General features: G+C 46.6%; 1 protein-coding gene across 1 annotated transcript in view; it reads left to right on the forward strand.

Annotated features, from left to right (window-relative positions):
- The window catches only part of TNC (tenascin C), a 118,323-nt gene that overhangs the window by 22,622 nt on the left and 79,350 nt on the right, over positions 1 to 16,351 (forward strand). Inside the window, exons 4-5 of the mRNA XM_068134334.2 lie at positions 130 to 1,917; positions 16,042 to 16,305. Coding sequence (XP_067990435.2) covers positions 130 to 1,917; positions 16,042 to 16,305 — 2,052 coding nt within the window. The remainder of the gene's footprint in view (positions 1 to 129; positions 1,918 to 16,041; positions 16,306 to 16,351) is intronic.

A 16,351-nucleotide genomic window follows, 5' to 3' on the forward strand; every position in this document is an offset into this window, starting at 1 on the left:
AATAGTAACATTTTGGTCATTGAGGGAGTACTTGCGAGCTTGTGAGCACCTTTTAAAGTTTGTGTCATAACGTATATATTGACTTGGAATATAATCTTTGTGAAATCATGTCCATGTTTTCTCCAACAGCTGGACATAGGGACTACCTTCCAGCTTGCAGTGGCCATGGCACTTTCATCCCGGATATTTGCAGCTGCTTATGTGAAACTGGCTGGACAGGTAAAAACTGCAGCGAGAGACGCTGCCCCGGAGACTGCAGCGAGCGGGGTCACTGTGTTGATGGCACCTGTATTTGTGAGGAGGGCTTCGTCGGTGAAGACTGCTCTCAGCAGGTCTCTAACTGCCCCAAAAACTGCAACGGCCGTGGACGTTGTGTAGACGGAGAGTGCGTATGCGATGCAGCATATGGAGGTCTCTACTGTGGGGAGCTGCTCTGTCCAATGGATTGCTATGACCGGGGTCGCTGTATTGACGGGAAGTGCTATTGTGAAGAGGGCTTCACGGGCGAGGACTGTGGGCAGGTTAACTGTCCCAATGATTGCCATAACGAAGGCCGTTGTATCAATGGAGAATGTGTCTGCTTTGAAGGATTCACAGGGTCTGATTGCAGTGAGAAATCATGTCCTAATTCATGCAATGGCAGAGGCCGATGTGTTAATGGGGTGTGTATCTGCAATAAACCTTATACCGGTAAAGACTGTGGACATTTGCAATGCCCTAACAATTGCAGTGGTCATGGGCAGTGTGTCTATGGTGCATGTGTGTGTGACTCAGGTTTCACTGCCGAAGACTGCAGTGGGAAACGGTGTCCGGGCGATTGTAATAACCACGGGCGCTGCATCGATGGTGTGTGTGTGTGTGATTCGGGCTTCATGGGAGAGAACTGTGCAGAAAGACGATGCCCAAGTAACTGCAACGACCGTGGCAAATGCATGAATGGTATCTGCATTTGCAATGAGGGGTTTACGGGAAATGATTGTGGAGATTTGCGTTGTCCCGGTGACTGCAAATATAGGGGCCAATGTGTGAGTGGAGTGTGTGTCTGTCACGAACCATTTACTGGTCAAGATTGTGGACAGACAAAATGTCTCAATAATTGCAATGACAATGGGCATTGTGTTGATGGTGTTTGCCATTGCTACCCGGAGTTCACGGGAGAAGACTGCATCATGAAGAAGTGTCCGGATTCCTGCAATGACAATGGCCAATGCATCAATGGAGTGTGTATCTGCAGACATCCTCATACAGGCACCAGCTGTGGAGAGATACAATGCCCCGGTGATTGCAGTGGCCTTGGACGCTGTGTTGACGGCGTATGCATCTGTGATGTTGGGTTCACCGGTGAAAACTGTAGTGAGAAACGCTGTCCAGATGACTGCAGCAATCAAGGGAAATGTCTCGATGGGGTTTGCGTGTGCAACCCTGGATTCACTGGAGATAATTGCTTTGAGAAACGATGCCCAAACGACTGCAGGGGCAATGGATATTGTGCTGATGGAGTTTGCGTTTGTGACACCGGTTTTATGGGTGAGGACTGTTCGCAGCTCGGTTGCCCAGATGATTGCAGTGACCGGGGAAGCTGTGTCGATGGAATCTGTGTCTGCATCGCTGGCTACACGGGTCATGACTGCAGTGAGCTTCTCTGTCCAAACAACTGCCAGAATCGAGGCCGATGCATCAATGGGCAGTGCCTTTGCAATGCGGGGTTCTCAGGATATGACTGTAGCAAGAAGCGTTGTCCTGGACGCTGCAGCAACAGAGGGCGCTGTGTCAACGGAGAGTGCATTTGCAATGCGGGATTTGCAGGGCGCGATTGTAGTGAATTTACATGCCTTAACAACTGTAATGGCAAAGGCTTGTGTGTAAACGGTTCCTGCGTCTGTGATGAAAGCTACAGCGGTGAAGACTGCTCACAAGGTAAGAATTTCCATTCTTAATCAATTTATGGACTGGCAGGATAGCATGGAGGTTTGCACACTAAACTCTGAGCTGTCCAGCCTGGGTTTGAATCTCTGCCAGCTATAAATTGTCGTCCTGATGTTTCACATCCAGGGAGGTTTACGGTGTCCAGGCATCGATCAACATCAATTGACCGTCCCCCAGATGGACGTTAAGCAGGATGTCCCTTTTGCCAGAATTTGGTGGATGTTAAATATCCCACGGTATTGTAATCCTTGCCAAGAAACTGCTTTGGCAGAACCAACTCTCTGGGGAGAGCATGGGACATGATGATGATCACTTTGTGCTGTAAAAGGGATGTGCTACGAGGACACTTTATACGTAGTATTTGATTTGGACTTTTCTTAGTACTCATAACTAGATATCTCGTTTTTTCAAGTCATATTCAACTTCTAGTGACGTCCTTGATTGGATTTCTCCAAACATCGCTCCCCTTCATTGCTTCCTGAAGCTCTGATAGAGACATATTGGTTGCAACCTTTACTCCAGCCATCCACCACATGATACAAGATCCGCCTCTTCCTCCCCAAATGACACCCAGCATGGATGACTTCTCCAGATTTTCCTTTTCTACACCCATGATGTGTCCAAATGACAGTGTATGACAGTTGATGTTTTGGCATCAGGGCTTATAATGTGCATTGTGGTATAATTTCTTCAATCAATGATTTCTTTGCTTTTCTTGTAGTCCGTGGAATTTTTCTTATTCCTCTCTAACACCACATTTCAAAACTGTCAATCTTTTTCCTCTCTTTCTTTTTCACTGTCGACGACTCGCATCCATACATTGCAAATGGAAATACCTGAGCATCACCAGCCTCCTCGTGGTTTGTATTGTCGCATCTTTGTCTTTCCAGATCTTTGTCAATCCTGACATTTCTGTTATTCCAAAAGCGAACCACCTATTAATTTCTCCTGTACAGTGGTGAGAAAAAGTTTGTAAACACTTTAGAATTTTCTGATTTTTCTGCATAAATTTGACCTAAATTGTGATCAGATCTTCATCTAATATAATAGATAAAGATAAATATCTGCAGATAAAGATAAATAAAGATAAAGATAAATTTGACCTAGTAATAGATAAAGAGACCCTGACTAAACAAATATAACAAAAAATATATACTTTTTCATTTATTGATTGAGCAAAATGATCCAATTTTCAATTTGTTTGATGGAAGGAGTTTATGAACCTTTACATTCAGTAACTGGTGGCACCCCCATGAGCAGCAATAACTTCAACCAAACGTTTTCTGTAACTCTTGCTCAATCCTGCATATATTGGCTTGGAGGAATTTTGTCCCGTTGCTCCTTACAGAACGGCTTCATCTCATATTTGTGGGCTTTCTTGCATGAACTGCTCACTTCAGGTTCTGCAGCAACATTTTAATTGGGTTAAGGTCTGGACATTGACTTGGCCATTCCAAAATGCAAAATCTCTTCTCCTTTTGCCATTCTGTTGTGGATTTACTTCTGTGTTTTGGATCATTCTGTTGCTGTATGACCCTCTTTCCGTTAGGTTTCGCCACACGGACGGATGCTGTATAATTTGCTCGTACAATCCAGAATTCATGGTTCCATCAATAATGGCAAGCTGCCTGGGTCCTGAGGCAGCAAAGCAGCCCCCAAACCATGATACTCCCACCACCATGCTTCACGGTTCGGATAAGGTTCTTATGTTGGAATGCAGTGTTTGGTTTTCGTCAAACATAACGTTTCTCATTTAATAATAATAATAATAATAATACATTTATTTTGGATAGCGCTTTTCAAGAAACCCAAAGACGCTTTGACATAGTACGTAAAACAAAGACAAAAAAGACAAAAATACATAATTAAATAACCAAACAGAAAGGAAGGAGAAGGAGAAGAGACGGTCAGGGGTTGAATGCAGTGTTGAACAGGTGGGCCTTGACTGATGATTTGAATGTGGTGAGTGAATAGGAGTCTCTGATGGTTTGAGGTCGTGAGTTCCAGAGTGTGGGAGCAGCGATGGAGAAGGCTCTGTCCCCCCAGAATCTGAGTTTGGTCTGGATGGGGGGGGGACAGGAGGTTGGCAGCAGCAGAGCGGAGGGTGTGGGTGGGAGTGTGTCTGGGTAGGAGGTCAGTCAGGTAGGATGGGGCCAGGTTATGGAGGGCTTTGTAGTTCAGGAGGAGGATTTTGTACTGGATTCTCTGGGAGATAGGGAGCCAGTGGAGCATGTGAAGGACGGGGGTGATGTGGTCCCGGGCCCAGGAGTGGGTGAGTAGACGGGCAGCGGAGTTCTGAATGTATTGAAGTTTGTTGATGATATTTGAGGGTGAACCATAGAGGAGGCTGTTGCAGTAGTCCAGACGGGAAGTGATGAAGGCGTGGATGAGGGTTTCTGCAGCTGTGGAGGAGAGGGATGGACGGAGACGGGCAATGTTTTTCAGATGAAAGAAGGCTGTCTTGGTGATCTGTTTAGTGTGTTTGTCGAAGGAGAGGGTTTGGTCAAAGATGATGCCAAGATTCCGGATGTGAGGGGAGGTGGATACTGGGATACCGTCGATGTTGAGGGTGAAGTTGTGGGTGGATTTGGTGAGCGTTTTTGGTCCAATAATGATTATTTCGGATTTATCACAGTTTAGTTTGAGGAAGTTGATTTGAAGCCAGGATTTTATTTCAGTGATGCAGTTTTTCAGGATAGAGTGGGTGACGGTGGAAATTGACTTGGTGGAAATGAAAAGCTGGATGTCATCGGCAAAGCAGTGGAATTGGAGACCATGACAATGGATTAAGTGACCAAGGGGGAACAGGTACAGGATGAAGAGGAGGGGACCGAGAACTGAACCTTGGGGGAGGGGAGCAGGGGGGATTTGCAGTTATTGATGGAGATGAACTGGTGCCTGTCGGAGAGGTATGATTTGATCCAAGAAAGGGCAGTGCCAGTGATGTTAAAGGTGGTTTCAAGTCGGGTAAGGAGGATGATGTGATTGATGGTGTCAAAGGCGGCGCTGAGGTCGAGAAGGATGAGAATGTTGAGGTTACCGGTGTCGGAGGAGAGGAGAAGGTCGTTGGTGATTTTGAGGAGTGCAGTTTCCATACTGTGGTTGAGGCGGAATCCGGATTGGAATGTTTCATCCAGGTTATTGGCAGAGAGGTGATGTTTGAGTTGAGCGGCGACAGCGCGTTCCAAAACTTTTGACAGAAAGGGTAGGTTGGAGATGGGTCTGAAGTTATTTGGGGTGTCAGGGTTGAGTCCAGGTTTTTTCAGAATGGGGGTGACAGCAGCGATTTTGAGGGATGGTGGGACGATGCCAGTAGACAGGGAGGAGTTTATCGTTGCAGTGATAAGTGGAGAGAGAGCATGAAGGCAAGCCTTAACAAAGCTGGAGGGGATGGGGTCCAGAGTGCAGGTGGCAGTTTTCATTCCTGTGAGGAGTTCAGAGAGGTCAGTAGGGGAGACTGGGGAAAACTGAGATAGGGGTTGGCAGGACAAGGGGGGCAGATGGTTTGAGGGGGAGCAGGTGAGGTGGTGGTTAAGCTGCTGTAGATGTTGTCTATCTTGCTTTGGAAGAATGAAAGGAAAGAAATGCAGTTGTCGACTGTGAATGACTGGGTGGTGGTATCCAGGGGGCTGAGGAGTTTGTTTATTGTGGAGAAGAGTGCCTTTGGGTTTCCGGAGCCAGAGTGGCTTATTTGAGAGTAGTAGGTGGAGCGGGCGTGGGAGAGGGCATCTTTGTAGTGCTGCAGGTGGTCTTTGTAGGTCTGGGAGTGGATTGTGAGACCTGTTTTATTACGGAGTCTTTCAAGTTGGCGGGCACGGGTTTTCATCAGGCGGAGTTCAGGGGTAAACCAGGGAGCAGAATGGGTGAAGGAAACTGTTTTGGTTTTTATAGGCACAAGCTGGTCGAGGCAGGAGGAGAGAGTGTGGTTGTAGTAGTCACTGAGGTCAGAGGGGCTGTGCAAATCAACGAAGGGAGAGGTGGACATCTTTTCGGAGAGGGAAGATGAGAATGAGGTAGGTGAAAGAGAGTTCAGCTTACGGAAGTTGATTATGTGTTTTTGCCTTGGTGCTGGGGTGGGAATGTTGATGGTCATAGTGATGGCTAAGTGATCGGAGAGGGTGAGGTCAGAGCCAGAGAGATGGTGTAGATTTAGTCCAATAGAACAGACAAGGTCCAGAATGTGACCACGGTTATGGGTGGGAAAGTTGACATGTTGAGTGAGGTTAAAGCAATTAAGAATATCAATGAAGTCAGCGGTTATTGTGGAGTCAGTGGAGTCCATGTGGATATTGAAATCACCGAGGAGGAGGGTTGAGGGGGAGAAAGAGCAGAGCTGGGTCAGAAAGTAAGAGAAGTCAGACAGGAATGATGGGTGTGGTTTGGGAGGGTGGTAGACAACTGCCATGACTGACTGTGTGTGACCAGAAAGTTTAAAAGCCAGGTGTTCAAATGATGGAGCAGATGAGATGGAGATGAGGCTGGTCTTGATGTCCTGTCGGTGTATTGCAGCAATTCCACCACCTCGGCCCTCCGAGCGTGGTTTATTGATGTATGAGTAACCATTGGGTGTAGTGAGGTTGAGTGAGAGGTAGTCCAGAGGTTGTTGCCAGGTTTCAGTCAGCCAGAGAAAGTCCAGTTTATTGTCCAGAATGAAGTCGTTCAGGATGTGGCTTTTATTGTTGAGGGACCGGGTATTGAACAGAGTAAGCTTCATATTGCTTTGCATGGTTTGGATGGACTCGGGTGATTTTGCCAGGGCTTGCAGACAGGGGGCGCGTTCGTGTATGTTGTTGTGATGACGTAATCGACGGGTGAGAGTGCGCTCAGCTGACCAGAGTGAGGGGACGGAGTGACGTGTCTGGGAGTAAACAAACTTGCGACCGGAGCCTCTATGGATGTATTTAAGCTAAAAAGTTCAATTTTCGACTCGTCCGTCCACAGAACATTCTTACAGTAGCCTTCTGGATCATCCAGGTGGTCTTTAGCAAACTTGAAATGGGTGGCAATGTTCTTCTTGGAGAGCAGTGGTTTCCTCCTTGCTATCCTCCCATACACACCATTCTTGTTCAGTGGTTTCCTGATTGTGGACCCATGACCACTGACATTAGCCAATGCAAGAGAGGCCTGCAGACCCTTAGACGTTACGGTGGGGTTCTTTGTGACCTCCTGGATTATTGTACGCTTTGCACCGTGTTGCGTGTTGTTGTTGTTGCACCGCTCCTGGAAAGAGTAACAATGGTGTTGAAATTTCTCCATTTGTACGCTATCTGTCTGACAGTGGATTGGTGGAGCCCAACCTCTTCAGAAATGATTTGTAACCCTTTCCAGGCCAATGTGCATCGACAACTCTGAGATCCTCAGAAATCTCTTTTGATCAGGGCATGACATGCTTCCACAACCTCTGTGGTGAAGACCATACTCTGATGGTGATGAACAAAGTTTTTTTTTTTTTAATATATATGGCAGGGCCACCCAAACTCACTCCTGATTGTCATCCCATGGATTGAAACACCTGACTGTAATTACCCCATTAATTGAGCTCATTAACCTCGAAGTTCACATACTTTTCCCGACAAAGAAATTGAATGTCGGATCATTTTGCTCAATAAATAAATGAATAAGTCGATTTTTTTTGTGTGCTATTTGTTTAACCAGATTCTCTTTATCCAGTATTAGGACCGAGATGAATAGTCCAGAAGGGAGGTTAAATTTATGCAGAAATACAGAAAATTCTAAAGGATTCACAAACTTTTCCTCAGCGCTGTATGTTCTCCACTCACTTCAATCTTAGAACCCAGAAAGATGAACTTTCCACATGATCGTCTCCCAACACGAACACGTCGATCTTCTCAGTTGACAAGAGTTTAGTCTTTTCTTTCTTTCTTTCCTTCTTTACTTTTTCACTTTCCTTCTTCACTGTCTGCAGCAGTTTCGTCGAGTCCACTTTACTTTCTGTCAACATAGTGGTATCATCAGTATAACTTGGACTTTATATTTTTAATCATAGTCGAGGGTCGTGGAAGATCAGGTATCCAGAATGGATCAAGACGTAGCAGATAAAACAGGATGCAAAATACGCATGCATAGAGTGGACAAGATGGATATAGAGGATGCATGGAGTGGACAAGATGGATACAGAGGATGCATGGAGTGGACAAGATGGATACAGAGGATGCATGGGGTGGACAAGATGGATACAGAGGATGCATGGGGTGGACAAGATGGATACAGAGGATGCATGGGGTGGACAAGATGGATACAGAGGATGCATGGTGTGGACAAGATGGATACAGAGGATGCATGGGGTGGACAAGATGGATACAGAGGATGCATGGTGTGGACAAGATGGATACAGAGGATGCATGGGGTGGACAAGATGGATACAAAGGATGCATGGGGTGGACTTGATGGATACAGAGGATGCATGGGGTGAACAAGATGGATACAGAGGATGCATGGGGTGAACAAGATGGATACAGACGATGCATGGGGTGGACAAGATAGATACAGAGGATGCATGGGGTGGACAAGATGGATACAGAGGATGCATGGGGTGGACAAGATGGATACAGAGGATGCATGGGGTGGACAAGATGGATACAAAGGATGCATGGGGTGGATAAGATGGATACAGGGGATGCATGGGGTGGACAAGATGGATACAGAGGATGCATGGGGTGGACAAGATGGATACAGAGGATGCATGGGGTGGACAAGATGGATACAGAGGATGCATGGGGTGGATAAGATGGATACAGAGGATGCATGGGGTGGACAAGATGGATACAGAGGATGCATGGGGTGGACAAGATGGATACAGAGGATGCATGGGGTGGACAAGATGGATACAGAGGATGCATGGGGTGGACAAGATGGATACAGAGGATGCATGGGGTGGATAAGATGGATACAGTGGATGCATGGGGTGGACAAGATGGATACAGTGGATGCATGGGGTGGACAAGATGGATACAGAGGATGCATGGGGTGGACAAGATGGATACAGAGGATGCATGGGGTGGACAAGATGGATACAGAGGATGCATGGGGTGGACAAGATGGATACAGAGGATGCGTGGGGTGGACAGGTTGGATGCAAAAGGAAACTCCAAAGATATAAAACTACAAAATTGGAAGGAGTGATTGGGGGTGGGATTAGTGATGGTAGAAAAGATCATGGTTTTAGATTTGGGACAATGTGAGATGGTGGTGAACAGCTGTCTTGAAGATGTGGAGGGAAGAACGAGATTGAAGAGGATGTAGAAGTTGGTTACACAGGCAGGAAAAAAGAGGAACAAATGAGTGGAGATGATAAGTGATCCTGGATTTATGTAGTTTCACCAGAAGGGAATAGATGGTGGAGCTTGTGAGACCTGCAGAAACCTGAGGGGAGGGGGGAAAGCATGGAGAGAACAGAGAGAACAGAGAGTCCAAGACCATAAATGAGGCAGTAGAAGACCGAGAGACCACCAACATTGTCTGTGATGGCGAAGTGATAAGCCTATAGACTCAGCTTCAACGTGTGAGAATGCAATGATCTTGAATGCCTTGGTTTCCACTGAGTTCAGCTGAGTAAGATGTGAAGCAGGGGAGCCAGCCAAAAGGGAGAGCAGTACTTCATCAAGCTGCAGATGAAGGACTTTTCAGTGGATAGGCATACAGGTGTGCCAAGGAAAGACTTGTACGATGGAGGATGCCCAGTCGGCGGCTGGCTTTGGAGGCCTACTTTGAAATGTGGTTTTCCAAACAAATATCATGGCTGATAGTGAGACCCAGCTGTTTGAATGACTGAACATCTTCAAGAGGATTGTTAAGAAAGGAGATAGAACGGTACAGAAGATCGTTTTGAAGAGTGATAGTGAGAGTGTGAGATTTGTCAGGATTGAAAGACATATTCCAAGTGTTTGACCAGCTTGTGGTTTTTTCATTGTCTGAAGAGAGGGAAGAGGTTGCGGCCTGTCTGTCTGAAGGATGAGGGGCATCACGGCAGAGGCTAGAGTAATCAGCAAATAGACAAAGAGCATTTTCCAGAGAGTCAGAGAGATCCTTGATGAAGATCAGGAATAGGACTGGACCCAGAACACTGTATTGGGGCACTCCAGGCTTGAAAGGGAAAGATTTTGTTGAGTGCCACATGCTGGCTACGAATGCCAGACCGTATCAAAGGCACGATATATGTCCAGAGATATGGCCCTCATGTCATGTCTGACATTGAGGGCCTCCATCCAATGTTGGGAGAGTAGAAGCAGCATGTCCAAGGTGGAGTGATCAGATCTAAAACATAATTGGTGATCCGAGATGAGGATGCTGGATTAAATTACCTTGCTGATGATTGGATGTAACCTGAGAGGTCTGTAGTTGAGGGGATCACTTTTTACACCTCTTTAATGTAATGCAGTGATGTTGGCAGATTTCCAATCAGGTGAAAGATGACTGAGCACAAGTTAGGGAAGTGCAAGGGTGAAAAGGGCAGAGAGGGGAAGTGCAAGAAGAGCAGAGCCAGTTTTTAGGACACATGAGCTGATACCATCCAGTCCATTTGTACAGTTAGCGTCGAGGGTTGAAAGAACCTTCTGCATCTTCTCAGGTGCAAAGGAGACAGATACCAGGAGCAGTTGAGTATGACTGGATAGGGTGGGTACAGAGATTGAGGGGTTGAGAACACAAGCTTTGGAATCAAACACAGAATTGAAACATTCGGCCTTCTCACGAGCTGAGTCGGCTGTGGTGCCATTTGAAGAGAGGAAAGGGATGGAAGGGAAGCAAACTCCAGAGAAGACAACATGGTGCCACTCGGTTTTAGAGGGAGATGAGTTTGAAAGTTCATTCTTGAGGTTTGAGATATGTTGTTTTCTGGCTCTCCTGAGAGAGGACACACAATTGTTGTGTGGTTGTGGAATGATCTGAGATTGCCTTCGGTCGGATTTGCCTTCCAGGAAGAGAAGGTAGGTTGTTTCAGAGCAAATGCCTCACCACAGGATTCAGTGTACCATGGGAGGGAAGACACAACAACACAACATGCATTTTAAGGCCATTTTCCCTGCTAGAGCGGGGGTTAGCCTTGCGGTCCCCATGACAATCTTCTCCATTTTGCCCTATTTTCTGCATCTCTCCTTGTTAACCCCCTTGCCCGCATTTCTTCTTCCACCATCTTTAGCCAAGTCTTTCTCGGTCTTCCCCGTCCTCTACTTCCTTCTACATTAACTTCCATCACTCTTCTCAATCAGTCACTTTCATCCTTCCTCAATACATGACCAAACCATCTCAACCTGTTCCTCTTCACAGCATCAATCACAGGCAATATTCCCATCATCTTTCCAAATTCATCATTTGTCTTCCTCTCTCTCAACGATACTCCGCACATCCATCGAACCATTCGCATTTCCACCCTTTCCAGCCTTCGTTGCTGCTCTACGTTCATTACCCATGTCTCGCTCCCATAAATCATAACACTTCTCACACATGCAGCATACACCTTTCCCTTCAGCTTCAGCGACACTCTCCTCCTCATCAGCACGCCACTCAGTTCCCGAAACTTCTTCCATGCACATCTCACTCGAGCAACCGTTGCCGAGTCTGATCCACCTTCTCCATTCAGCATGTCTCCGAGGTAGCAAAATGTTTTCACACCTTCCAGCTTCACGCCGTCTCCAAGATCCAACTCAACATTTCCTCCATCTGCAGCTCCCTCTGTGCACACCTTACATTTGAATGTAGCTGCCACACTGGTAAATGACCCTCTCAGACCACTACATTTTTGATGAACCCACTCAGCACACATTGTACATTGAATGGAGTTCACTCCGACACCCTTCCTGCACACAGCACACGGCCACTTCCCAGTTCTTTCCACCTCACCACATGCTTTACCACTTGCCATCACCTTTGTCTTTCCGATATTCACCTTCAGACCTTTTGTCTCCATACATTCCTTCCACTTGTTCATCTTTTCCTTTAGTCCATCCATACTTTCCGCAATCAACACCAGATCATCTGCATACAACAACTCCCACGGTAAACCCTCCTTTACGTTCTGAGCCAGCACCTCCAGCACAGCTACAAATAGTAGTGGACTTAGTACCGACCCCTGATGCACTCCCACCTTCACCTCAAACTCACCACTGTTCCCGTCCTTCGTCCTTACAGCTGTGCGTGCTCTTTTGTACATTGCCATCACTACTCTGATCAACCATTCCTCCACTCCTAACTTCCTCAATGCCCATGTCAATACTTTGCGTGGAACCCTATCGAATGCTTTCTCCAGATCAACAAACCCAAAAAACAAATTCTTCCTCTTATCCATGTACTTCTCCTGCAACTGCCTCACAATGAAAAGCGCATCTGTCGTTCCTCTTCCTGGCATAAATCCAAACTGCATTTCGTCGATCTTCACTTTCTTCCTTATCCTCCTCTCCAACACCTTTTCCAATACCTTCATTCCATGCTCCAATAACTTTATCGCTCGGTACGAGCCACACTCCAGAGGGTCACCTTTCCCCTTGTATAGAGGGACGAGGGTACTCAGTTCCCAATCCACTGGAATGCGGCCTTCTTTCACCACCAGATTACAGATCTCTGTCATTCTCTTCACACCCCAACTTCCTGCTGCCTTCAACATATCTCCCACAACTCCCGTCGGCCCTCCCGCTTTTCCACTCTTCATTGCTTTTATCGCTTCCTCAACTTCCTTCTCAGTTATCTTCTCTGCCGGTCCTAAAACTGGGTTACTCTCTATGTTGCCATCCCATTCATTCTCTGTATTCAACAGCATTTCCATATATCTTTTCCATCTTCCTTTAATTCCATCTGGGTCGACAACGATTTGTCCCACTTCATCCTTCAAGCAACTCACCCCCATCACATCACACCTCTCTTTCGCTATGTGCTTTGCAATCCTGAATACTGCTTTCTGACCCTCTTCCGAATCCAAGTGTTCTCCGAACATTTTCCTACATGCCTCCTGCGCCTTTGCTACCTCTTTCTTTGCAGCCTTCCTGGCTGCCTTATAACTTTCATGCTCTGCTGTTTCTGCTCCCGTACCCTTCGCCTTCTGCCACTCTTTGAACTTCTTCCTCTTCTCGTCAATCCTCTTTCCAACTTCAACATCCCACCACCATGTTTCCGAGTGCCTCGGTGGTCCTTTTGTCCATCCACATACCTCACCAACGGCTCCCAACAGACTAGCTTTCATTGACATCCAACCACTTTCAAGCTCAACCACATCATCCTCTACCCTACTCAGCCTCTCTTTTAATGCCTCCCTTACTGTCACCTCTTTCAACCTCCACACCTTCATTCTCGGTTGGTACTTCACCCGCCGAGCTCTCCTCGCACCTTTCACCCTTATGTCGCAGACAACCAAGTGGTGCTGTGAAACAGCCTCCTCCCCCGGGATCACCTTTGTGTCCCGGAGGTGCCCCCTATCTCGCCTACGCACCATCAGGTAGTCAACGGTTGTCGTCGACCCACCTGACGTGTATGTAACAAGCTTATTGTCCTCTTTCTGGAACTGAGTATTACAAATCAACAAATCAGCTCCATCAGCAAACTCCAAAATCCTTTCACCTTCTCCATTTCTCACACCATATCCGTAACCCCCATGAACTCCCTCAAAACCATCCATACTCCTTCCCACATGTCCATTCAGGTCTCCTCCCACCACAACAACTTCCTCATCTTTCACGTTTTCCATCAGCTTCTCTATCGCACACCAGAACTTGTCCTTCTCTTCATCGCTTCGACCAACCTGCGGAGCATATCCCGAGATGACGTTCACCAAGAGCTTTCCAATCATCATTTTCACCATCTTCAACCTATCACTCACTCTAGTCACACTCACCACACTGTCTACAAACTCCTCAGAAAACAGGACACCAACACCATTCACGCCCTCCGGGCACCCTTGCCACACAAACTTGTATTTCTGTCCCTGCCTACCCTTCACCATTCTCACACCACTTCCCTTCCATCTCGTCTCTTGCACACAACATATGTCCACTCTTCTTCTGACCAATACTTCCACCACTTCTCCTGATCTCCCTGTCATTGTCCCTACATTCCATGTCCCAAACCTCAGAAACCGATCTCCACTTCGGGCTGCACCCTGCCCATATGTACTTGTGATTGTCATGGTTCTCTTTTTGAGGCAATGTTTTTGTGGCCGGATGCCCTTCCTGACGCCAACCCTCTTAGTCGTCTCTTACGACACGCAGGGATACGGTGTACCTATTCTGACCAGGGTACACACTGGGAGGGAAGAAGGAAATGATAATTGAAGACGAGATTGGGATGAATCTGTGCATGAGACAGAGCATGTTTCTGTGGAATAATTCCCAGGCTGAATTAACATCGTGAGTTAACAGATGGAGTAGATATGGCAGACCAGTCCTGTAAAGAGATGGCTAATTACTGTTCCTGCCAATCTGCTTGAGTGAAATGTCAGACTCTCTGACATTGAGGCAGCCCTCGGGGAATAGCCTGAGAGATGTTGGCTTTCATGAGCATATGATCAGATAAAGCAATTGGAGCAGAGGAAGAGCAGGAGATATTTGAGGGAAGGTTAGTCATCACCAAGTCCAGAATGTCTTTTTGTCTGGTTAGGGTGGAGACCTTTGATGTTTGACATTCGCACAGTTCGAGATTGGGGGGATCTAGGAAGTGTTGGGTTGGTGCAATGGATTTGCCATTGGGAGAAATCTAGTTGGAAAATTTACAGATTTCGTCAGTCCCATGGTGTCCCAGAAGTCCTTTGCTGAAGTGCCATGGCTGGTGACAGAGATACCCAGCCAGTTTGCATGGTAACAATTTAAATCACCACATATAAGGCAGCGAGAGTTGGGATGAGTGGTTAAAAGTTTGGTCATGTTGTCTGACAAAGAGATGAAGATGGAGTCATCACTGTTCGGAGAATAGTACAACACACAGTCGAATAAAAGGTGGGGTCAGGGGGGAAGTTGCAGCCAGAGGCACTCCTGGGGAATGGGAGGTGTAAGGTAAAGGTCAGTGGGAAATTGAGTTATTGATGTAAGGAGTAACTCCACCACCGGTGCGTGGTTCAGACCTATCCAATTAGAGGATACAGTAACCAGGGTAAAGACCCCAAGGAGTCGGGGGCATCCTGTGGGAGCAAGGATTCTGTTAAACAGATGATGTCTGGTTTATCGGCAGCTGCCTGGATTGAGAGATTTGCCCAGTTACTCGGTGGAGACCTTTGATGTTTGACATTCACACAGTTAGAGATTGGGGGGAGCTAGGAAGCGTTGGGTTGGTGGGAGGTAGGTGGTCTTTTCGGGTCTTGGTTCAAGTTTGTGGGGTGTGGGAGATGGTTTAAGTGTGTTGGATGTGGGGGAAGGTTTTAGTGTGTGGGGTGTGCCCAGGAGTTTCGGAGGGTTAGATGAAGGGCAGACAAACAGAGACAGGCAGACACCTCAGAAAAATAATCCTTTTGAAGAAAAAGAAGACATATATCGTGGCAGAGAAGAAGAGCACGCGTAGCATTTGTGAGAGATGTACAATGGTTGAAATGCATTCTTGAATAATGATTGTTTAAAAAATTTTTTTTTAAACTACTTATATTTAATGTACGTAGATTCATTTTGGAGAAGAGCCCCCTGCTTTCACCTCTAAACCTGTTATTGAGAACAACCCCACCAAGAGGAGGCTGCTGTGAGGCTCAACTGTCAGAGGCTGTTTGAGATGCTGAGCCATTGGAGTATTTTACACACCTTGAGAGCTTATCCTCATTGTTAGTCCATGGCATAACAGTCCATGGAGACGTGTAGGTCCATAGGTCCATAGGTCCATATGTCTAACATAGGTCCATAGGTCCATAACAGTCCATAGGGCCTCAGGTGGTATGTCTCGGTTCTTTCAACCTCGGTGATATTAAACGTGTAGGTTCTCAACCAGCCTCTGACTCATAACTAGGTTGTTATAACTAAGAAAGCTTGTTTTTATCGCATAACTAAGAAACTAAGAAAGCTAAGAAAAACGCATGATATTTCACACAGCATGATATTTCAAAAGGTTGTGGACGGATTATGACACAACTATGATTATTTGGACGGATTATGATTATCTCCTTAAAATCGGCTCTTTCTTTGACCCGTGTTGCAGTCATACCACCCGAGAACCTACGTACCACCAACGTGTCGGCGCACACCATAGACTTGGTCTGGGAGCAGGAAACTCCGGTGAACAAGTTCCACATTACGTACATCCCCACGCTACCTGATGGCACTGAGTTGGAGGTGACCGTTCCTGGTGACCAGCACTCGGCATTTTTGCAACAACTCGAACCTGGAATTGAGTACCTCATCAGTGTGTTTGCGATTCTCAATGGTGACCAGAGCGTTCCTGTGTCAGCTCGTGTGGCTACGCGTAAGTTTATCATTTTGAGTATAATAATGAAAAAATTGTCTTTCTG

The sequence above is a fragment of the Myxine glutinosa genome, chromosome 13, assembly GCF_964187855.1.
Source record: "Myxine glutinosa chromosome 13, kmMyxGlut1.1, whole genome shotgun sequence".
Lineage (NCBI taxonomy): Eukaryota > Metazoa > Chordata > Myxini > Myxiniformes > Myxinidae > Myxine > Myxine glutinosa.